Source organism: Bos mutus, chromosome 5, assembly GCF_027580195.1.
Source record: "Bos mutus isolate GX-2022 chromosome 5, NWIPB_WYAK_1.1, whole genome shotgun sequence".
Classification (NCBI taxonomy): Eukaryota; Metazoa; Chordata; class Mammalia; order Artiodactyla; family Bovidae; genus Bos; species Bos mutus.
Window position 1 is genome coordinate 116,458,477 of NC_091621.1, and position 23,418 is coordinate 116,481,894.

At 47.2% G+C, this 23,418-nt stretch overlaps 1 protein-coding gene and 1 pseudogene across 3 annotated transcripts; both read left to right on the top strand.

The window, feature by feature from the left end:
• Positions 1 to 1,070: 1,070 nt before the first annotated feature.
• COPS7A (COP9 signalosome subunit 7A) lies at positions 1,071 to 7,347 on the top strand. Of its 3 annotated transcripts, none has more exons than XM_005907477.2 (8): positions 1,071 to 1,211; positions 1,678 to 1,882; positions 3,756 to 3,831; positions 4,062 to 4,150; positions 4,941 to 5,143; positions 5,936 to 6,041; positions 6,209 to 6,360; positions 6,508 to 7,347. In XM_005907477.2, exons 2-8 carry the CDS (start codon positions 1,721 to 1,723, stop codon positions 6,545 to 6,547), a joined length of 828 nt encoding a protein of 275 aa, XP_005907539.1. In that variant the 5' UTR covers positions 1,071 to 1,211; positions 1,678 to 1,720; the 3' UTR covers positions 6,548 to 7,347. The 3 variants fall into 3 exon arrangements, with proteins under 3 accessions (XP_005907539.1, XP_005907538.1, XP_070227921.1); XM_005907476.3 differs by having other exon boundaries at positions 1,169 to 1,324; XM_070371820.1 differs by lacking the exon at positions 1,071 to 1,211 and adding an exon at positions 1,343 to 1,448.
• A 155-nt stretch (positions 7,348 to 7,502) lies between these two features.
• Positions 7,503 to 10,735, top strand: LOC138988000 (small ribosomal subunit protein eS1-like; annotated as a pseudogene).
• The last annotated feature ends 12,683 nt before the right edge of the window (positions 10,736 to 23,418 follow it).

The window sequence follows — 23,418 nt, forward strand, 5'->3', positions numbered from 1 at the left end:
ACACATGTTGTAATCATGATAAGATGGTGTCCTGGAGTCACAATGGGGACGCTGTTACAAGGATTCAGTGGGATACAATTTTAATTTTAAAAGATGTCTGATCAATAGTAAATATTCAATTTGTTGTTAGTTGCTAAGACTCTTTTGCGACCCCATGGACTAGTCTGTCAGGCTCCTCTGTCCATGGGATTTCCTAGGCAAGAATACTGGAGTGGGTTGCCATTTCCTTCTTCAGGGAATCTTCCCAACCAAGGGATCAAACCGGAGTCTCCTGCATTGCAAGGTAGATTCTTTACCATTGAGCCACCAGGGAATATTCAATACATGGTAGTTATTACTATCTCCTTTATTGTTTCCACTTTTTTCTCTTGCTCCTCCAAAAAAAAAAAGAGTGGTTGCTATACCCAGGTGATCTCTGCTACTGGACGTCTATTACTGATGTCCTCTTCTCTTCATCCTACCTTCCTTTTTTCTTTCTGACCCTCTCTTCCGATCACAGCTTTCCTCTCACCTCAAGCACCCCATGAAGCCAGAAGTCGAGCTATTAGGCTGCTGCTGCTGCTGCTAAATCGCTTCAGTCGTGTCCGACTCTGTGAGACCCCATAGACGGCAGCCCACCAGAATCCCTGGGATTCTCCAGGCAAGAACACTGGAGTGGGTTGCCATTTCCTTCTCCAATGCATGAAAGTGAAAAGTCAAAGTGAAGTCGCTCAGTCGTGTCCGACCCTTAGCGACCCCATGGACTGCAGCCCACCAGGCTCCTCCGTCCATTGGATTCTCCAGGCAAGAGTACTGGAGTGGGTTGCCATTTCCTTCTCCGAGCTATTCGGCAGGCAGCTTAGACAACTCTGAACAAGCCCGGACCTGCCTGAGACTAGGAGCCCCCTCCTCATTTAGCGTCTAGTACCCGACCAACAATAAAGTTTTATTGAAACAGAGCAGGAAAGAAGTCGCCCATCAGTCTTTCCTCAACAGCCAATGAGAGAGCAGAATGCCTGCGTCGCTCTCGGGAGCTGCAGCAGTCAGAGGCGAGGGCGGGGCATGTCGCGCAAGAAATCCGCCCCATAAGAGCGGAAGTACGGCCGGAAGCCAGCCATAGAGTTTAGGGGCCAGAGTGACCCTGCAGGGAGGTGGCAGGAAAAGCTGAGAACAGCTGCCGGAGGTGACGGAGCGGTGGCCCCGCCCGGTGCGCTGGAAGACGGAGCTTCCAGGTAGCGGCCCGCAGAGTCTGACCCAGAGTACGACGGGGTAGCCGGCGGGAGCCCACGGTCCCTCGGCGGCCTCTTTAAGGGAGGGGGCGGAGCCACGTGAAAGGATCGCGAGGGTGAGGTCACGTGGTGTGGGGCACCTGCGGGGCACAGTGGATATTTCGGGGAGCGTCGTCTTTGGGGTGGACACTATGTGACATCCCTTCCCCCACTGAGACTTGTGCCTTGGAGTTCCATGGGGTGCGCGTGGTGGGATTTGGGCATAGGCTCAGGCATGGGGGAGGTGGGCGTGACAACGCTGTATCAGCCAGGGTGCCATCGAAGTGGCTGATCTTAGGATTCCTAAGATACGAGGGTTACACTGTGGTTACAAAGTGGCTCAGTGCCTCTGCAATCCAGCCCCTAGGCCTTGTGCTTTCCAGCTTCCCCAGTTCAGAAACCTCCAGCTTCCCATCCTCTTTCCTTGCAGCTCCAGACTTCCCGAGCCCAGGTCCCCCCAGCTCAGCGCCAACATGAGTGCGGAGGTCAAGGTGACAGGGCAGAACCAGGAGCAGTTTCTGCTCCTGGCCAAGTCCGCCAAGGGGGCAGCGCTGGCCACACTCATCCACCAGGTGCTGGAGGCCCCTGGTGTCTACGTGTTTGGGGAACTGCTGGATATGCCTAATGTTAGAGAGGTGGGTTCCTGACCTGGATAGCTCCCAAGGAGGCCTGGGGCTGAAGACTAAGAATGGGTGGACAGGGCTCGTTTTGCAACCCGATAACCATTCAGCTGAATAAGAGCTTGTGATTCAGAATAGGAGAACTGATTTCAGCCTGTCTCCATCAATGTTATAGCTCTTAATAATCATATTACCTTGATTGTAGTGTGTGTTAGTTGCTCAGTTGTATCTGACTCGTTGTGACCCCATGGACTGTAGCCCATCAGGCTCCTCTGTTCATGGGATTCTCCAGGCAAGGATACTGGCGTAGGTTGCCATTTCCTACTCCAGGGGATCTTCCCCAGGAAGGGATCAACCCCTGGTCTCCTGCATTGCAGGCAGATTTTTTACTGTCTGAGCCACCAGGGAAGCCTGTTACCTTAATCAGGTCACTTTTATTTTAGGACCTACATTTTCTTTTTAAAAACTGGACATGGGGGCTTCTCTGGCAGTTCAGTGGTTAAGACTCCACCTTCCAGTGCAGGGGGTGGAGGATTGATCCCAGGTGGGGAAACTGAGATCCCACATGCCACATGGTATGGCCACAAAAAACAAAACAAAATGGACCTGTTACTGCCCCTCAGTGTCGTAGAAATCAGGTGAGATTCTGTGAAAGTGTAAAGTCTGGTACAAATAGAAGGAATGAATGTGAAATTGTCATGACCGGTAAATTCACTTAAATTAGCTAAGGTAGAAGGTATCTTTTTCTTCAAGACACACTATAATATGCTAGGAACACAGGGGAGAGACCTGTTCACACAGAAGTGATAGAGTTAAGAGTTTAAAGTCCAGAGTGAGTAGATTACCAAGATGTATGGCACCAGCCAAAGTTCTGAGATACTATGACGGTGGTAGGTGGGTGAACTCTGAGTAAATTTTTTGAGGGCCAGTGATTGAGTCAATGCAGTTAACCTTTTGGGATCCTTCTTGTCCAAAGAAAACTGGCTGCCTTCTTTCCCTGCTTTCCTCTGCAGTGGAATCAGAGAATCAAGGGGAAGGAGGAGAGGTAGGTTTTGGGTGCCTGTTTAGCACTCTTCTAGTCCTGGGAATACCAGGAAAGTACAAGCCACAGGGCTCCCCTTCTGAAACGTACAGTCCAGTTGCGGAGATAAGGTGAATGGATATCCATGTATAAATCACTTATTTAGCAAGTATTTATCAGCAGAGCCAAGTACATGCACATTTCTGCTAGATCTGAGTGGGAGAAACCAGGTCTGTAATCTTGTTGAAAAGAAAGACATTGTTAGGTAACAGCATCAGGTGGGCTTTGATGGACTAAGTGGGTGATCAGTGGTAGGAGGAGAGGAGGTCTGGGTGGACTGGCTTGGGTGATGCATGCTCCCAGCTGAGACCAGTCTGAAGCAGAGGCACCTCCCAATGCCGGCCCATATCCTGCAGCTGTCACGGGAGTGAGGCCAAGGCGGAAGTCCTTGGTGAATTGGGGAGTACAGCAGACTCCTAAGGGTATTCAAATTCAGAAATACTACATATACTCTAAGGATGAAACAACACAGTTTGTAATGTCCGGGAGGTGTGCGTGTGTGTGAGATGTGTTAGGTAACTAAACACTACGAAAGTTTTTAACTCTGACTTTAGGGTAGGAATTGGGAGGCAGATGGAGGAAGAGGGTATTGTGGGTCTGGGGGACAGAATCAACAAAGGCCTGGAGGTGAAAATGAGGCTTCCTTGGGGAGAATCAGAGAGGCAGAGAATTCCTTTCGGTGAGCTGGGAGAGCTAGTGTTGGAGGGGAAAGCTGGGCCTGGAGATTGGGGTTCAAACAGGCAGAGTCTGGAGGGTGGGGAGAGAGGCCCTTCCTGTCACCGCTTCTCTCCCCTCATGTTTCCACAGCTGGCTGAGAGCGACTTCGCTTCCACGTTCCGGCTGCTCACAGTGTTTGCTTACGGGACGTACGCTGACTACTTAGGTAACCGGAGGGGTTGGAGCTCTGGAGACTGGAGGTGGGAGAAGGGCAATTTACAGAGGGACTTATAAGACATTCCTGGGGTACCTGACTTAGATCCCTTGGGTACACAGGGTCAGGGTCAAGACCTGAATTGGCATGGAAAACTCAAAAAAAAAAAAAAAAAAAGGAAGGAGGCTAGGACTTCCCACAAAAGTGCAAATCAGGATTTCCTACACTTTATTTTTTTCTAGCCGAAGCCCGGAATCTTCCCCCACTCACAGAGGCTCAGAAGAATAAGCTTCGACACCTATCGGTCGTCACCTTAGCTGCCAAAGTCAAGGTGAGTGACAGTCCCTATCGGGTCCTGAGTCACAGAACACCTTTCTGTATGTCCCTTCTCGGGGGTCCATCGGAAGGGAACGGTCACCGTGTTGCTTCTTCTTGCCTCCCGCAACGATCCAGGGCCCACATCTGAACTCCATTACCTTCGGCCTTTGGGGCTGAATATGATTCTGCTAGTTTTCTCTTTTGCTTTTCAACCAACTCAGGTTCTAAGTAAAACACCTTTTGCCTTTGGATTCAGAATAGCAACACAGATGCTGCTGGCTGTGTCCTTCAACAGCCCCCTCCTCCCCTAAGATCCTGCAAGGTGTACAATGTGACCAAAAAGAAAGAAATCTATAACCCAGAAGTGTTACACATTTGTATTACCTGTTGGGTCCTGTTTTTGACTATCCCCCCACCCATCTGCATCTCCCAGGTGTTACGTCACTCTCCGTCATGCTTATGGTTTTACTTAAATCAGGCTGACTCCTGTGAGATGCCTCTTTGGAAGTAGATGGAGTAGCTCCAGACCTCCCCCACACCACATCCTCCCATGATGTCAGGCGGGTTCTTTGCCACTAGCGCCACCTGGGAAGTCCAAGGGGGCGTATGTCTTTTATTTAAGATTCTCATCCTGTTATTTCTCAGGTGGGGATACTTGTTAATTTATGTTGCCTTAGAACCAGCCTCTTAGAGGAGGCGATTAGGAGTAGGAGTGGAGGGTGGGCAGGGGGATGGAGAGAAGGGCGTCTTGGAAGCCCGCTCTGCTGCGGCCCCACACAGACCCCGCCGCCCTGGGGCCCCAGTGTATCCCCTATGCAGTGCTGCTGGAGGCGCTGGCCCTGCGCAACGTGAGGCAGCTAGAAGACCTGGTCATCGAGGCCGTGTACGCCGACGTGCTGCGCGGCTCCCTGGACCAGCGCCACCAGCGGCTGGAGGTCGACTACAGCATCGGGCGGGACATCCAGCGCCAGGACCTCAGCGCCATCGCCCGGACCCTGCAGGAGTGGTGAGACCCCAGGAAGGGAGGGGTGCTTTGGAGAGGGAGGAGGGCTGGGCAGGGCAGAGGATGTGAGTTTGAAAGGGAAGGAGGAGGGGTAGGGGCCGGAGGGAGAAGCATGCCTGGAGTACCTGGTGTGGGAGGGGGTGGTAACCTTGAGTCGTGGTCCCCTGGGGGATGGGTCACCCGTCTCAGGCTGGATGCAGCTCCCCAGCTCTGTGACCAGCACTGTCCACAGGCCACTGGCCTCTCCCACGTCTGTTTTCTTTGTGTTCTTGTGTGACTTCGGTTTGTTAACGTGCCTTCCTTTTTTCCTCTGTAACCTTTGCCACCCTGTTTCTGTTTTAGCTCCTACTCCCATTTTGGGGGGGCTTCCAAGGAAGGTAAAGAACCTGTCTGCAATACAGGAGACCTGGGTTCAGTCCCTGGGTTGAGAAGATCCCCTGGAGAAGGGCATGGCAACCCACTACAGTATTCTTGCCTGGAGAATCCCATGGACAGAGGAGCCTGGTGGGCTACAGTCCATAGGGTCGCAAAGACTCGGACATGACTGAGCAGCTAACACTTTCCCTTTCCCGTCTTGCACATCACTCCAGGCACTGCCTGTCTCCTCCCTCTTCCTCCCTGAGTGTCCTTCTGTCCTGGGAATTTTGTCATAGGCGGTCTCTACGTGCCCTGGCGAAGCTTCTAGCTCAGACAGGGTTCCCGACACCAGGACTGAGGGGTCTCCCTGAGTCTTTTCCTCGTGAATCTGTGGTCAACGCCCTCCCACGCTGACCTCCTCCCCGCCAATTCCCACAGGTGTGTGGGCTGCGAGGTGGTCCTGTCAGGCATTGAGGAGCAGGTGAGCCGGGCCAACCAGCACAAGGAGCAGCAGCTGGGCTTGAAGCAGCAGATCGAGAGTGAGGTGAGCAGTTGGGGGGCCAGCTGGCTGAACCCAGCTCCTCCTCTGGCCCGGGCCACTTGTCCCGGGCAGAGGGGTTTGGACAGCGGTGGTGGAGACAGACCAGGTGGGCAGGGACAGTCAGGGTCTGGAACCTTCCTTGTTTCCCCCCATTCCTTTCCTCTGGGTAGGTCGCCAACCTGAAGAAAACCATTAAGGTTACAACAGCCGCGGCGGCCGCGGCCACATCTCAAGACCCCGAGCAGCACCTGACTGAGCTGAGGGAGCCGGCCCCAGGCACCAACCAGCGCCAGCCCAGCAAAAAAGCCTCCAAGGGCAAGGGGTGAGCGGGTGTGGGGGCCACTCCAGTCCAGGCTGCCTGCTCCTGCCTCCCTCATCCCTTCAGAAGCTTGTGGGGGTCAGGAATTGGGGGGTTGCAGTGCCTAGCGGTTCCCTACAGCCCCCTCTGTCTCTCTTTCCTCCTTGCCAGGCTCCGAGGGAGCGCCAAGATTTGGTCCAAGTCGAACTGAAAGGACTGTCATTTCTTCTCGGGATGTGGGGTGCTCACTGCCCACCCGCCCGCCCATAGGAGTCCTCAGCCTTCCTGTGCCCCTGGCCAGCTGATAATCTAGGTTCCTGACCCCTAGCCCTGCCGGCTCCCATGCCTGCTCCCCCACCCCCAAGCATAGGCCACACCTTCTCCAGGGAGGAGGGAAGTACAAGTCATGGTTTTGTTGGTACTTTTTGTTTCACATGACTTTCTTACGTGTTCCCTTGTCCCCTCCTCTTCCCCGCCATGCTCTTTGCCCTGTTTCTTTAGGACCCAGCATCTGCCCCCATTCACTACACACCACTGTCCCCAGCGTAAGACCCCCAAGTTCCTTTCCTGCCGCCCACGCCTTGCATGCCTCTCCCCGCCTGCCGCCACCCCCCTGCCTGTTCAGGCAGCATCCAAAGAGCCATAGGGCTCCCACTTTTATTCCCATGCCGAGAGCTCTGGGAGCCAGCCTGCCATTCTAGGAGTCGCTGGACACTCGCAGCCTAGAATCTTGTCCCTCTGCAGCCATTCCCATCTCTCCCCACGTCAGGTCCTGGGAGCACTGCTGCTCCAGTGACCCCAGAGCCTCAAGACAGCTGTTCTCAAGCTGTCATGAGATGGTTCTTTCTTGGCCCTGGCTGTCCTCGAAAGCCTGACGGCCATCCTGGAAGGATTTATACTTCCTCTTGTGAGTTTGGTGGGGAACGGGAGGGGATATAGATTGTATAAAAAGAGTATATATACATATATCTATATATAACATGACACACAAATAAATCTATGAGAAGTCTATCTACAAACTATCTCACCAGCCCTGCAGGGGGTGTCTTCTGTCTTTGGTATTTGTGGACGCACAGAAGGCTCTTTCCCAGCTCACTCTAAAGCGAAGTGCCAGAAAAACAGGAGAACCAAATACTATGCCGAAGCCCACTGGGTGCCTGGAGACCTAGATCCTAGGCCGTTGAACTTTGAACAGATTGCTCAGTATGTCGGCATTCATTCAGGAGCCGAGGGCGCTTGCTGGGCACCAGCGTGTGCGCAGCTGGAGATGCAAAATGGTGGTCACTGTCCCTGCTCTCGGGGAACTCTGAGTTCAGCCTGTTTACCTCCACCTCATAGGATTGTAGGGGAAGAGTTGATAGTAAACTTCAATTTTTGCATCAAAACCACAGGAGGGCTTCCCTGGTGGCTCAGTGGTAGAGAATCTGCCTGCCAATATGGGAGACACAGGTTCAGTCCCTGATTGGGCAGATCCCACAGGCCGCAGAGCAGCTAAGCCCGTGCACCACAGCTACCGACTCCATGCTCTAGAGCCTGGGAGCTGCAACTGCTGAGCCCACGTGCCACAACTACCGAAGCCTGTGCACCCTAGAGCCCGTGCTCCACAACAAGAGAAGCCACCGCAATGAGGAGCCCACACACCACAACTAGAGTAACCCCCAAAAAGCCTGAGCAACAGTGAAGACCCAGCACAGCCAGAAATAAAACAAATCATACGGGACTCTCAGGTCTCAGTAAGAAGCCGTAGTTGGACTCCTGTCCCCTGTCCATGGCAGGGCATTCGAGAGGTGTGGGTTTGGTCCCCTTGGCTCAGTGCACTGCTGTGCACACCCTAAACTTGGGGTGCTCTAGTGTAAGGGACAGTTGGTCTCCCACTTGCATGAGAGGCAGTCGCCTCCTGAGGGTCCCAGTGTTGACCGAGCCGCTTTCCCTAGCTTGTGCTGTCCTCTAGGGGGAGACCGTTGTTTACTGGTCTTAAAGTATCAGTTGAAATAGAATTGGAAGTAGGGGTGGATCCTGAGTGTTTGGTTAAAAGTGGGCTAGGTGAGTCTGTTGTCTTGAGGGGCAGTGGAGACTTCCTGAGACCAGTCCAGTGAGCCCTGTCTTCTCAGTTGACTCTCGGCCTCTCATTTTAGCTTTGGTCTAGACTAGCTTCTTGTTCAGCCGCTAAGTTGACTCTGTAACCCCATGCCCTGTAGCACACCAAGCTCCCCTGTCCTTCACAATCTCCCAGAGTTTGTTCAAATTCATATCCACTGAGTCAATGAGGCCATCCAACAGTTTCATCCTCTGTTTCCCCCTTCTCCTGTCCTCAATCTTTCCCGGCATTAGGGTAAACTTTTCCAGTGAGTTGGCTCTTCGCATCAGGTAGCCAAAGTATTGGAGCCTATTGAGACTTTTGCATCTTGATTCAAATCTTTACCTTTGCAATAAATCCCTCTGTCCTCCCACACTGTCCATTTCTGTAGAAGTCGCTAACTCCTGGTGCTTCGAGCCTGTGTCCCCTCCCTCTGCCCATACCCCACTTTTTCCTTGAACTTTAATATCTCGTTTTCCTGTAAGCTGCCTCCAGCTTTGACTCCATAACTGCCCTGATCCCTGCAGTTCCAACCTTCAGTGAATGGCTCCAGGGTCTGATGTGGGTGGTCTTGGACTGCCAGGTCCTATACCCAGAGGGAGAAAGGGCCATTCACAGCCTCAAGGACATGCAAATGAAATTTGTCTTTGACTTACAAAGACAGGGCATTTGCCTCCCAAGGCTTGGAGATGGGGGAGTGAATTCTTGTGGACTGTTTTGACCGTGGAGTTGGTTCAGGATTTACGGATGCCCACGTGGCACTAGTGGTAAAGAACCTGCCTGCCAATGCAGGAGACGCAAGAGGTGCAGGTTCAATCCCTGGGTTAGGAAGATCCCCTGGAGATGGAAATGGCAGCCCACTCCAGTATTCTCACCTGGAGAATCCTACGGACAGAGGAGCCTGGTGGGATACAATCCACAGGATCACAGAGTCAGACAGGACTGAAGTGACTTAGCACATTAGGGATTCCATGTATAACAAAGCCTAGGGTTCCAGGAAAAATCTTCCAGCCGAAAATTCTCATCACTTGTACTTTCTCAGACGATGATCCCAAATCGATGGCAACCCTAGCTAGAGGAGCTTAGGGCTGGGCCACTGTGATAGGAGGAGAAAGAGAACTTGCATTCGTGCGAATTCAGAGTTCACACACATGAAACAGGTAACTCTTAGAAGGTTAAGCCAAAGTCTCTGGACATAAAAAGTGCGTTTGGACTGGGATGCACCTTTCTACGCAAAAAGCAAAGACAGTGTCTCTAGTCAGTATTTGATGTGTGTGCGTGCATGCGTGCTCAGTCGTGTCCAACTCTTTCTGACCCCATGGACTGTAGCCCAGCAGGCTCCTCTGTCCATGGGATTCTCCAGGCAGGAATACTGGAGTGGTTTGCTATTTCCTTCTCCAAGGGATCTTCCTGACCCAGGTCTCCCAGATTCCTCTTCTCAAACCCATGTCCCTTGCATCTCCTGCATTGGCAGACAGATGCTTTACCACTGGCACCACCTGGGAAGCCCGTATTTGATGAGATCGTATTAAAGAGAAGTGAGCCTTTTTGGTTCTCTGAGCAGCACCATGGCGGTCGGCAAGAACAAGCGCCTTACTGAAAGGAGGCCAAAAGGGAGCCAAGAAGAAAGTGGTTGACCCATTTTCTAAAAAAGATTGGTATGATGTGAAAGCACCAGCTATGTTCAATATAAGGAATATTGGGAAAACATTGGTCACAAGAACTCAAGGAACCGAAATCGCATCTGATGGCCTCAAAGGTCGTGTTTTTGAAGTGAGTCTTGCTGATCTGCAGAATGATGAAGTAGCATTTAGAAAATTCAAGCTAATTACTGAGGATGTTCAGGGCAAAAACTGCCTGACTAATTTTCATGGTATGGGTCTTACCCGTGACAAAATGTGTTCCATGGTCAAAAGATGGCAGACCATGATTGAAGCTCACGTTGATGTCAAGACGACCGACGGTTACTTGCTTCGTCTGTTCTGCGTGGGTTTTACTAAAAAGCGCAACAATCAGATTCGGAAGACCTCTTACGCCCAGCACCAGCAGGTGCGCCAGATCCGCAAGAAGATGATGGAAATTGTGACCCGAGAGGTGCAAATGACTTGAAAGAGGTAGTCAATAAATTGATTCCAGATAGCATTGGAAAAGACATAGAAAAGGCTTGCCAATCTATCCGCTCCATGATGTCTTCGTTAGAAAAGTAAAAATGCTGAAGAAGCCCAAATTTGAATTGGGAAAACTCATGGAGCTACATGGTGAAGGTAGTAGTTCTGGAAAAGCTACTGGGGATGAGGCAGGTGCCAAAGTTGAACGAGCTGATGGATACGAGCCACCAGTCCAAGAATCGGTTTAAAATGCAGACTCTTAATGGTGACAAATAAAAGATCTTATTTGTGGTAACAAAACAAAAAAAGAGAGAGACGTGAGAAGTTCTCTGCTTAGGTGCGTCTTCCAGCATGCGTGGAGAGACAGTAGTTCAGAGGGGCGTGTCTAGGCAGTGAGTGAGTGCTCTGCTGCTGTATAACAAATTACCCTGAAACCTAGCGGCTTAAAACAACACATGGTTATTATCTCGGTTTCTACAGCCCGGAAATCTGCACAACTCAGCACTACAGTTTTCTGCTGAGTTTTCAGGGTCCCTTCCAAGGCTACCGCAGGGTGTGACTGAGGGTGTCTCAGCTCAGGGTTCCAGTGGGTGGGACTGACTTCCAGGCATAGCCAGCGATTGTCAGCAGGATTCCCTACCTCTGGGTGGTCAGGCTGAGGTCCTCACTCCTTGGCTGACTATAGGTCAGAGGCTGCCCCCTTCATCAGAGCAAGAGCCAGAGACCACCTCGGCAAGGTGAAAGCCCAGTCTTCTGTAACCTAACTGGGGAGGAAACATCCCGTCATTTACCAGTCACCAGGTCCAGCCTAGTGATGGTTAGAAGGCAAGGATCTTTGGAAGGCGTGTCGGAGGTGTCCTACCACAAGCAGTTTTTTTGGTCCATCAGCATCAGAATCATCAGGGCAGCTTTTGAAAATGCATATTGCTGGACCCCACTCGCACCCCGGTTCCTACTGAATTCGGATCTCTGCGGTTGGACTGGAAAATGGGACTTCACTGCTCATTGACTCAGCTTGGAGCTGTGGTGGCCCATTTATGTAAGCAGACTTGCCCAGATTAGTGCCACCTTGGATCAGCCGAACAGGCTTCAACCATAGCGCCTTGGAGGATGGATGGGGAGGCCAGGGGCACCATCCTGCTCATTTTGGGAGAGAAAAATGAGCAAATGTGAAACTCTTAAGTACAGAACTTGTCTGTCCTCTGAGATTCTTAACTGTATGGTTACATAATTAAGTGCGTGGTAAGTACTAAGAAGTATAGGGTGACACGAAAGCCCTTACCAGAGAATCTACTTCTCATCTGGGGTCAGGGAAGCCTCCTAAGAGGATGTGACCTTTAAATTGAAACTAGATACCCAAGTAGCAGTGAACCTGATAAAGAAAGGGGAGGATGAGCATTCTGAGTGGGAGGAATCGTGGGAAGAAGGCCGAGAGCTTGAAAGTTTTCTTCCTGTGACCTGCTTTGGCTCCCTAAAGCGAAATGTATCATTTGGGGAACAGGACAGGGAATACAGTTCTATGCTTCTACTAATTGTTCATGTGTCCAGTCAATTAATAAATATATCTTGACTGAAAAATCTGAAATAATACAAATCAGGATGCATATATTATACTTCTGGGCATTGGGATTTTGGGTGACTTTCATCTTTTTGCCCATCTCTATTTTCTAATCTTTCTATGATAATTGCTAATGAAAAATATTATTTATTATTAAGTACTGTTAGTAATATTTATTAAGCACTTACTGTGATCAAGCACTCTTAGTGCCTTATGGATATAAACTCATTTAATACAACAAACTTCTGAGGTTAATATCACTACCATCCGCTTCTAAAGATGACGGATGTGGTACAGAAAAGTCATCTTAACCTGCCTAGGGTCACATAGATTGTAAATGGAGTAGGCTCACCCCACCCTGTCTCTCTGACAGTCCTGGACAGAATGCACAGAGCAGTTATCTGAGATCTGTGGTGAACAGTAAACAAAGCAGGGACGTCCCTGGTGGTCCAGAGATTTCGACCCATGCACTTTCCCTGCTGAGAGCCTGGGGTTCGATCCCTGGGAACTGGGATCCTGTAAACGACACAGTGCAACCAGAAAAACCCAAAAAGCAAACAAGCAACCAAGAAGTAAATGGTAGCTGGGAGAAAGACACCAGAATTCAAAGTTCCACTAAAGCAGTGGTGAGTTTTCCTTTCCCCCCACCCCTCCAGTATCACCTGGAATGAACCCAAAGGCAGCCCAAACCTAGAAGTGCACATCTGGTGTGAGCTGAAAGGCTCCCCTTGGAGCCCTCTGCTGCAGGTCTAGGGGGCTCTGGCAGTGGGGGGAAGTCCCCTCTTTCTTTCCCCTCTCCCCTCCAGCCCCACAGGACACCAGGGTGGCGGTCGCCACAGCAGCACGGTGACGGCAACGGTGGCTGGGCAGACACTGAAAACTCTGGGAAGGAAAACCCTTCTCTCTGACCACTGGAGCTCTGGGCACAAAAATGTGGAGCGAATCTGCCCTTCTTTTTCCTTTCTCTCTTCTCTTATTGCTTGACCCAGACACATAGTGAGAAATGTCCAGCAGAGGGACTTCCCTGGTGGTCCAGTGGCTAAGACCCCCAAAACAGAAGGGCCGAAATTTGATCCCTGGACAGCAACTAAAGATCCAAGTGCCACAACTAAGACATGGCTCAGCCAAATAAATGTTAAAAAACAAAAAATGTCCAGCAGAGCAGAGAAACTAAAACTCTGACTTTTGGGCCAGAGGATTGGAAAGAGAAGCTCCAGAGAACCAGAAAGTACCAGGAGATCACAGAAAGAGAAATCAAGAGAGCAGCCCAGATAGCTCTGTGCAAACTCCTGGGCTCACCTCTGAACTGTGCAAGCATGAATCTGACCCTGAACAGCTTACCTGAAGCCTTGTGAGCTGAGCTATAGGATGGGCCACGGTCCAGGTCCGACTGGCCACTGGGTGGCACACGTGTAGGACTGATCCGAATAGCACTGCAAACTGAAAATTAAATTGACATTGGAACCACAGTGCAAAAAAAAGGCAGGTTGCTGCCTGACTCTAACCTGGTCGATCACTTGCTGAAACAGAAGATATTCTCTTTAGTATTTTCATAAGACCCAGAGTCTTGAAACTGTATTCCATCTTTCAGGGTATGATCTGAAACTACTCAGCATACAAAGAGCTCTCTAGGAAAAGACAAAGATGACAGAGGTTTTGGAAGGCAAAGACTGCAAAACAGTTAGTATAACTATATTGGAAAAAGAAAGGGAGAATGCTCTTGAAACAAATGAAAATATATTAATAGAAAGTTTCAGCAGAGAAGTAAAAGCTACAAAGAAGTAAATGGAGATTTTAGAACTGAAAGATAGGAATAACCAAAATAAAATCTTTGCTGGATAGGTTTTAATAGCAGAATGAAGATAACAGACAAAAGCGTGAGTTTGAAGGTAGATCGATACAAATTATGCAATTTGGGGGAATTCACTAGTGGTCCAGTGGTTAAGACTTGAGCTTTCACTGCCAGGGCCTGGATTCAATCCCTGATCAGGGAACAAAGATCCCACAAGCTGAGTGGCACAGCCAAAAAAAAAAATCATGAAATCTAAACAACAGATAAAAAGAGATAAAAAATAAAAACAACAAAAAAATTACCAGAGCCTCAGGGCCTGTCGAACACTATTAAAAGGTTTAACATTTCTGTCAACAGATTCTCAGAAGGCGAGGCGAAAAATACAGAACAGAAAAATTATTAGAATGGAAAATAATTTAAAAAATAATATGTGTATATGTATAACTGAACCACGTTGCTGTGCACCTGAAACATTGTGAGTCAACTATAGTTCAATAAAATATATAAAGAAAAAAAAGAAATCGTAGCTAAAAATGTCCCAAATTTGGCAAAAGATAAACATCAGTTCACTTCAGTTCAGTCGCTCAGTCGTGTCTGACTCTTTGCGACCCCATGGACTACAGCCAGGCCTCACTGTCCACAACCAACTCCCGGAGTTTACTCAAACTCATGTCCAACAAGTCGGTGATGCCATCCAATCATCTCATCTTCTGTCGTCCCCTTCCCCTCCAGCCTTCAATCTTTCCCAGCATCAGGGTCTTTGCAAATGAGTCAGATTTTTGCATCACGTGGCTAAAGTATTGGAGTTTCAGCTTCAGCATCAGTCCTTCCAGTGAATATTCAGGATTGATTTCCTTTAGGATTCACTGGTTGGTTGTCCTTGCTGTCCAAGGGACTCTAAAGAGTCTTCTCTAACACTACAGTTCAAAAGCATCAATTCTTTGGTGCTCAGCTTTCTTTATAGTCCAACTCTCACATCCATACATGACTACTGGAAAAACCATAGTTTTGACTAGATAGATCTTTGTTGGCAAAGTAATGTCTCTGCTTTTTAATATGCTGTCTAGGTTGGTCATAATTCTTCTTTAAAGGAGTAAGCGTCTTTTAATTTCATGGCTGCAGTCACCATCTGCAGTGATTTTGGAGCTGCCAAAAATAAAATCTGTCACTGTTTCCATTGTTTCCCCATCTATTTGCCATGAAGTGATGGGACCAGATGCCATGATCTTAGTTTTCTGAATGTTGAGCTTTAAGCCAACTTTTTCACTCTCCTCTTTCACTTTCATCAAGAGGCTCTTTAGTTCTTCTTCACTTTTCTGCCATAAGGGTGGTGTCATCTGCATATCTGAGGTTATTGATATTTCTCCTGGCAGTCTTGATTCCAGCTTGTGCTTCTTCCAGTCCAGCGTTTCTCATGATGTACTCTGCATATAAGTTAAATAAGCAGGGTGACAATATACAGCCTCGACATACTCCTTTCCCTATTTGGAAGCAGTCTGTTGTTTCATGTCCAGTTCTGTTGCTTCCTGACCTGCATACAGGTTTCTCAAGAGGCAGGTCAGGTGATCTGGTATTCCCATCTCTTTCAGAATTTTCCACAGTTTATTGTGATCCACACAGTCAAAAAAAGGCTTTGACGTAGTCAGTAAAGCAGAAGTAGATGTTTTTCTGAAACTGTCTTGCTTTTTTGATAATCCAGTGGATGATGGCAATTTGATCTCTGGTTCCTCTGCCTTTTCTAAAACCAGCTTGAACACCAGGAAGTTCGTGGTTCACGTACTGTTGAAGCCTGGCTTGGAGAATTTTGAGCATTACTTTACTAGCGTGTGAGATGAATGCAATTGTGCGGTAGTTTGAGCATTCTTTGGCATTGCCTTTCTTTGGGATTGGGATGAAAACGGACCTTTTCCGGTCCTGTGGCCACTGCCGAGTTTTCCAAATTTGCTGGCATATGGAGTGCAGCAGCACTTTCACAGCATCATATTATAAGATTTGAAATAGCTCAACTGGAATTCCATCACCTCCACTAGCTTTGTTTGTAGTGATGCTTCCTAAGACCCACTTGACTTCGCATTCAAGGATGTCTGGCTCTAGATGAACGATCACACCATCGTGGTTATCTGGGTCATGAAGATATTTTTTGTACAGTTCTTCTGTGTATTCTTGCCACCTCTTCTTAATATCTTCTGCTTCTGTTAGGTTCATACCATTTCTGTCCTTTATTGTGCTCATCTTTGCATGAAATGTTCCCTTGGTATCTCTAATTTTCTTGAAGAGCTCTCTAGTCTTTCCCATTCTGCTGTTTTCCTCTACTTCTTTGCACTGATCACTGAGGAAGGCTTTCTTATCTCTCCTTGCTATTCTTTGGAACTCTGCATTCAAATGTGTATATCTTTCCTTTTCTCCTTTGCCTTTAGCTTCTCTTCTTTTCACAGCTTTTTGTAAGACCTCTTCAGACAACCGTTTTGCCTTTTTGCATTTCTTTTTTTGCTGATGGTCTTGATCCCTGTCTTCTGTACAATGTCATGAAACTCTGTCCATAGTTCTTCAGGCACTCTGTCTATCAGATCTAATCCCTTGAATCTATTTGTCACTTCCACTGTATAATCATAAGGGATTTGATTTAGGTCATACCTGAATGATCTAGTGGTTTTCCCTACTTTCTTCAAAGATAAACATACAGACTCAAGAAACTTGGTGAGAGCAAACAGGATACGCTCAAAGAAATCCATGACCAGACACATCATAATCAAATTGCTGAAAATTAAAGACAGAAAAACACTCTAAGGCCATTCAGAGAAAGACAACGCGTTTCGTATACAAAAACATATATGAAAAACAATGATTCAGATTACAGAAGATTTCTCATTAGCAGCTACAGAAGCCAGAATAAAGTGGAACAATGCTTAAAGTCCTGAAAGAACATTGTCAACTCAGAATTCTGTATCCAGTGAAAATATCACTCAGGAATGAATGTGGAATAAAGACATTCTTGGGTGGAGGAAAAGTATGAGAATTTGTTACCATCGGATCTACTGTAAAAGAAGTGCTAAAGGGTGATCTTGAGACAGAAGAGAAATAACAGAAGAGACTTGAGATGTCAAGAATAAAGAAAGAGGTCCTTCCCTAGTGATCCAGTGGTTAAGAATTTATTCTTCCACTGTCTGGCATCAATCCCTGTTCAGGGAACTAGGTCCCATATGTCGCAACTAAGGCCCAGTGCAGCTAACTAAACGAACAAATAGTAAAAAAAAAAAAAAAAAAGTAAAAGGATGGGAAAAGAAGTACCATGCAAATACTAATCAAAAGAAAGATGAAGTGACTGTAGTAACATCAGACAAATGAACTTTAGAGCGAAGAAAATTACCAGGGATGAAGAACAACGATAAAAAGTTGTTTTCCAAGAAGACATAATTCAAAATGTCTCTGTGTCTAACTACAGAGCTTCAAAATACATGAAGCAGAAACTGATATATATCAAGGAGAAAATGGACAAGTCTACAGTTACAGCAAAAAAAAAAAGTCAAAACTGCTCCCCCAGTAATCAATGGAACAAGGAAACAAAATCAGTGAATATATAGCTGTATAGGGCAACCCACTCCAGTACTCTTGCTGGGAAATCCCAGAGCCTGGTAGGCTACAGTCCATGGGGTCGCAAAGACTCGGACACAACTGAGCAACTTCACTTCATAAAACTGAATGATGCCATCAAATACCAGGAACTAATTAAAATTTCTAGAAGACTCCCACAAGATAGTATAATACACTTTTTTTTTTTCCTCCAAGTGCACACAGAGCATTTACCAAGATAGATTATATCCTGGGTCATAAAATTAACAAATTTAAAAGGTCATACAAAGTATACGTTCTGAGCATAATATAATTAAAACTAGAAATCAGTAACAGATAAAAAGGAAGTTGCCAAACACTTGGAAATTAAACAACACACTTCTAAACCCAGAGTCCAAAGGTAGTCTCAAAAGAAATTAGGAAATATTGTGAACTTAACAAAAAGAAAAATATACAATATTAAAAATATGTGTAATCACTAAAGTAGTGATTACAGGAAAAATTAGAGTATCAAATGCTTGCGTTAGAAAGGTCTAAAGTCAACAATCTGTACCTCTCTACCTTGAGAAGTTACATAAAGATGAGCAAAGGCAAGTAGGAGGAAAACCCAAGAGCAGGAAATAAAGAATATGAAAAAAAAAAAAAAAGCAATGAAATAAACATTGATTCTTTGAAATGATCAATAAAATTGATAAACCTCTAGCCATACTGAACAAAAAAAAAAAAAAAAAAGAGAAAATACAGATAACCAATATTAGGAATAAAAGGAGATATCACTGCACACCCCACAAAGATTAAAGGTTAGTAAGGGAACTCTACAAATAATTCTACACACAAATCCAACGGCTTTGATGAATCAGACCAACTCTGAAAGTCATAAGTTACCAAAACGCAACCAAGGAGAGATGTAAATACAAATGTACAACCAGAAGACTTTCAGAAAATAGCAGAAGAAAATCTTAGTCAGATACCAAGAGTTCGGCAAAGTGTCCCTGGATAGGACACCAAAATCATGATTCATAAAAGAAAAAAAAAAGTGAGAAGTTGGACTTCATCAAAATTTAGAATTTTGCTTTGAAAAAGACAACACCAAAAAGAGGAAAAAACAAACTACAGAATGGGAGACAGTACTTGTAAATCCCTATCTAACAAAAGACTTCTAACTAGAATACATAAGGAAAGCTTGAAACTCAACAATAAGAAAATAACCCAATTTTGAAAAAAAAGCTGAAAGCCTTAGACACGTCATCAAAGAGGTTAAAATGATGACAAACAAGTGCATGAAAGGCTGTCCAGCACCATTAATCACCAGGGAAATACAAATTAAAACCATGGTGAGATGTTTATAAACGTTTCACTGTGCATGAAAGAATGCCCACACATCTAATAGAATGGGCAAAATAAAATAGAAGCTGACAATACCAGCTACTGGCAAGGATACAAAGCAACTGGAACTCTTCGTACATGGCTGCTGGGATTGCAAAACGGTCCAGCCACTCTGCGAAACAGTTTGGCATTTTCTCACAAAGTTAAATATGCACTTCCATATGACCTAGAAATCCCATGCCATTTCACTCCTAAAGAAACTAAAACATGTTCACACACGTGTACATGATTTTTTAGGGCAGTTCTATTCATAATTGCCAAAAACTGGAAACAACTGGAATGTTCTTTGACAGACGAATGGATGAACAAACCATAAACACACAGTGAAACAGCGCTTGGCAGTAGGAAGGAGTGAACTATTACTATGCACAACAACATGAGTGCACCTTAAAGGCTTTATGCTGAGTGTAAGAGTCACTCTCCAAAGGTTGCATAGCATAGCAACACCTTTATTGCTGGTTTGGTTCGGAGTGAGTCAGATGAATTTTTGGTTTCCCAGTGCACATAAAAATTATGTTTTCACCATATGATAGTCTATTATATGTGCACTGGCATTATGTCTAAAAATTAATTAATTTAAAAATGCTTTATTTTAAAATGCTCCATACCTTACTTTAGAAATGCTTCATCCTTAATTTAAAATGCTTCATCGCTAAAAAATCCTAACCATCATCAGGGCCTCCAGCAAGTCGTAATCTTTTTGCAATAGTAACATCAAAGGTCACTGATCGGGGTCTTCCCAGGCGGTCCAGGGGTTAAAACTTCACCTCCCAATGCAGGGGATGCGAGTTTGATCCCTGGTCGGGGAACTAAGATCCCACATGACTCTTGGCCAAAAAAACAAAACATAAAGAAAAAACAGTATTGTAACAAGTTCAATAAAGACTTAAAAAAGCTCACTGGCCACAGATCACCTTTGCAAATATAATGATAACGAGAAAGTTTGGATGTTGCCAGAATTACCTTCTCCAGTGGCTCAGCAGTAAAGAATCCACCTGCAATGCAGGAGCCAGAGGGGACATGTGTTCCATCCCTGGGTCCGGAAGATCCCTTGGAGGAGGGCATGGCAATCCACTCCAGTATTCTTGCCTGGAGAATCCCATGGACAGAGACACCTGGCAGGCTACAGTCCATAGGCTATAGTCGCAAAGAGTTGGGCACACTGAAGCATCTGAGCACGGCACAGAGACATGAAGTGAGCAAAATGTCGGAAAAAATGGTACCAATGGCCCTGCTCAGTGCTGGGCTTCCACAAATGTTTAATTTGTTAAAAAAAAAAATGCCAAAAAACAGAATCTGCGAAGTAAATAAAGCAAAGCACAATAAAACAATGTATGCCTGTGTATCATTTCATTATATGACATTCTGGAAATGGTACATTTGTACCAGTGATGAACACATCAGTGGTTGCCAAGGGTTAAGATTGGGGGAAGGGGGTGGCCATAAAGAAGTAGCAGAAGAGGGTTTGGGGTGACAGAACTTTCTTTAGAAATGTCTATGTATGTATTTATTTGACTGTGCCGGGTCTTAGTTGTAGCCTGCAGGATCTTTGAACTCTTAGTTGCGGCCTGTGGGATCTAGTTCTCTGACCAGGGATCGAACCCAGGGCCCCTGCACTAGAAGCTTGGAGTCTTAACCACTGGACAACCAGGGAAGTCCTTTGAGGGAATTATTTTGATCCTGATAGTAGTGGCGCTTCCACAAGTCTGCAAGTGCTCAAACTCATAGAACTCATGCACAGAAATTTTATTGTATGTTAAAAAATATTGAAAAAAAAGCACAAATAAACCAGACATACTGTGCCACTGGCATCCATCATTTTAAACACTATGCTTTGACTTGGGTAAATGTTATAAATTTGAAATTTAAAAAAAAGTCAAGGAATATTCTATTTAAAGGACCCCCACAGGGAATCATGCCGCACAGCACGTTAGTATGGTTTGTGTCTGTCTGGACTTTGAGTCCTGGCTCTTGAGTTCTGCTAGGTAGCTGTATGGGGTTCAACAAGTCACCTGTTACTTAAGCAGTGAAGCAGAAGCAGGGGTTTGGAGGGCATCTGTAATTGTTGCTAGGCTGCACTGGAATCCTCTTCAACCTTGAGATTCTGCTTTAGTGAGTCTAGGGTGGTGGTTCTGATCAGTTGCCACTTTGGGGAACATCCAGAGAAGGTGATCTCAAAGGTCTCTTTCAACTCCACGAGCTGTTGTATCATATACTGGCTTTGCTTGGAATTAAGATCTATCTGTGCCACCTTCCCTGTGAATTGGGAATTGCCCCCACTCCACATCTAGGCTAAGTTCAGCGGTGGTTTTCTTAGACTCTAGTTTTGTTTACTTTGTTCTTTCTTTTTAAAAGATACGACTTTTAAAATAATTTTATAGGGCTTCCCAGATGGCACTAGTGTAAAGAAACTGCCTGCCAATGCAGATGAAAGAGACACAGGTTCGATCCCCAGGTTGGGAATATGCCCTGGAGGAGGGCATGGCAACCCACCCCAGTATTCTTGCCTGGAGAATCCCATAAACGGAGGAGCCTGGCAGGCTACAGTCCATGGGATTGCAAAGAGTCGGACACAACTGAAATGACTTAGCACACATTTATTTATTTTTGGCTGTGTTGGGTCTTAGTCGTTGTGAGGGCCTTTTTTCTCTAGATGGGGTGATCAGGGGCTACTCTCCAGTTGCAGTGTGGAGGCTTCTCATCCTAGTGGCTACTCTTGTTGTGGAACAAGGGCTCTAGGATGCTTGGGCTTCAGTAGTTGCGGTTTCTGGGCTCTAGAGTGCAGGCTCAGAAGTTGTGGTGCACGGGCTTATTTGATCCGCAGCATGTGGGATCTTCCAGGACTAGGGATCGAACGTGTGTCCTGCATTGTCAGGTGGGTTCTCTACCACTGAGCCACCAGGGAAGCCCTCGCTCTGTTTTCTTTCATCAAACCATTTCCTACATCAGTGTCACCTTGACCTTTCCCCCAGTATTTCTGCTCCTTCTTTTAGAGACTCAACCCCACTCCATGGCCCTTTCTCACACCCGTTTCTCTCCCATCCTCCAGCTTCCTGTGCCCAGATGTCCTAGCCTCAGACCTTCAGACACTTAGTTGGTCTCCATCTGGAGAAAACTGACATCTCAGGGATAATTGTTCAGACCCTGCACGCGATCCAGGTGGCAGGTAACAGAGCAGATGAGGAGAATGGGCTGGATGCTGGGAGAAACCAGGGGTTTAGTGGTGTCTGACTCTCTGAGACCCCCTGGACTGTAGCCCACCAGGCTCCTCTGTCCATGGGATTCTCCAGGCAAGTATACTGGAGTGAGTTGCCATTTCCTTCTCCAAGGAATCTTCCTGACCCGGAGATTGAACCCAGGTCTCCTGCACTGCAGACAGATTCTGTACTGTCCGAGCTGCCAGATGGAGGACCAAACATGCAGGACAGGGGCAGGGTCACAGGGGCAAAATCAGGTGTCTGTCTCACCCAGAGTCAAACGCATCCTCTGTGCTCATGCACCCCACTCTCATATTTCTGAGCTATGAATCTGTGTCCCCACTGCCAATAGGGCCTGGAAAAAGGCCCATTTTACAAAGCAGGACACCAACTCTGAGAGGTGAAGACTCTTCCCCCAGGCTTGCTCCTGCCGGTCTGTACTCCTAATTTCACCCCTCTCTCTAATTCATAGTCTCCCACCAAGTCTCAGACTCTTCCACCCTGTCATTTTCTCGGGTGGAGGAAATCGTCCAAGTGAGTCTGGCCACATTCTCTGGACACCTGGCAGGTCGAGGCTGGGTCATGGCGACTGAGCCATTTCAAAGAGCTGACCTGGAAATGAAACATCAGCATTCCTCCTGCGTGCTTTCCTGCTCCCTGACCCTCACCTGCCATGGCAGACAGGTCAGGAAAGTGCCAGGGGGCTGGGTTTAGGGCATTTCATTCAATTTTGCTAGTGCCTAGTTTCCCACCATGTATCTTAGCTGAAGAATACCATCACAGGGCTTGCAAATATGAGCTGGGTTTGCAGGGTGGTCATCACCCAGGAGCTGGGAGCAGGGGTGAAAATTGATTTATTCGTGTGTTTGAAGCCAGGACCCAAACGGCAATGCTTGTGAAACCCTGGATGACTCACCTGGATAGAAACCAGGGCAACCCTTGGCCTGCTCCAGCCCCCACTCAGAACTACACCCAAAGAGCGTGGGCACTGGAGCGGGAATCCAGGGTGAGAGGTTGGGCTTGAGCTGCAGCCTGAGACGTTGGAGTGAGAAGGGACACCCACTGCTGCAGTCCAGGGAAGGGAGGTCTTGCCCAAGGCCACATGGCTGGGCTGGTGGCAGAGCTGAGCCAAGGAGCCTGGGGGCTCCTTCTACACTCCCATGCTCTTTCACCTGCTGCCTCCTCAGGAGATTGATGACAGTTCCTCCACTCCCAGAGGAAGAAACTAGGGGCGACCTGGACAGGGCACAGTTTACACTGGAAGTTGAGGACTGGGGACGCTTTGAGCTCCAATTTAGCATCCCAGGTGGAGATGAATTCTCTCCTGTTTGATTTCTGGGATTTCTGGATTCATCACTGGTTAGTTCCTTTGACCCTGGAAGTGCATCGTCAGT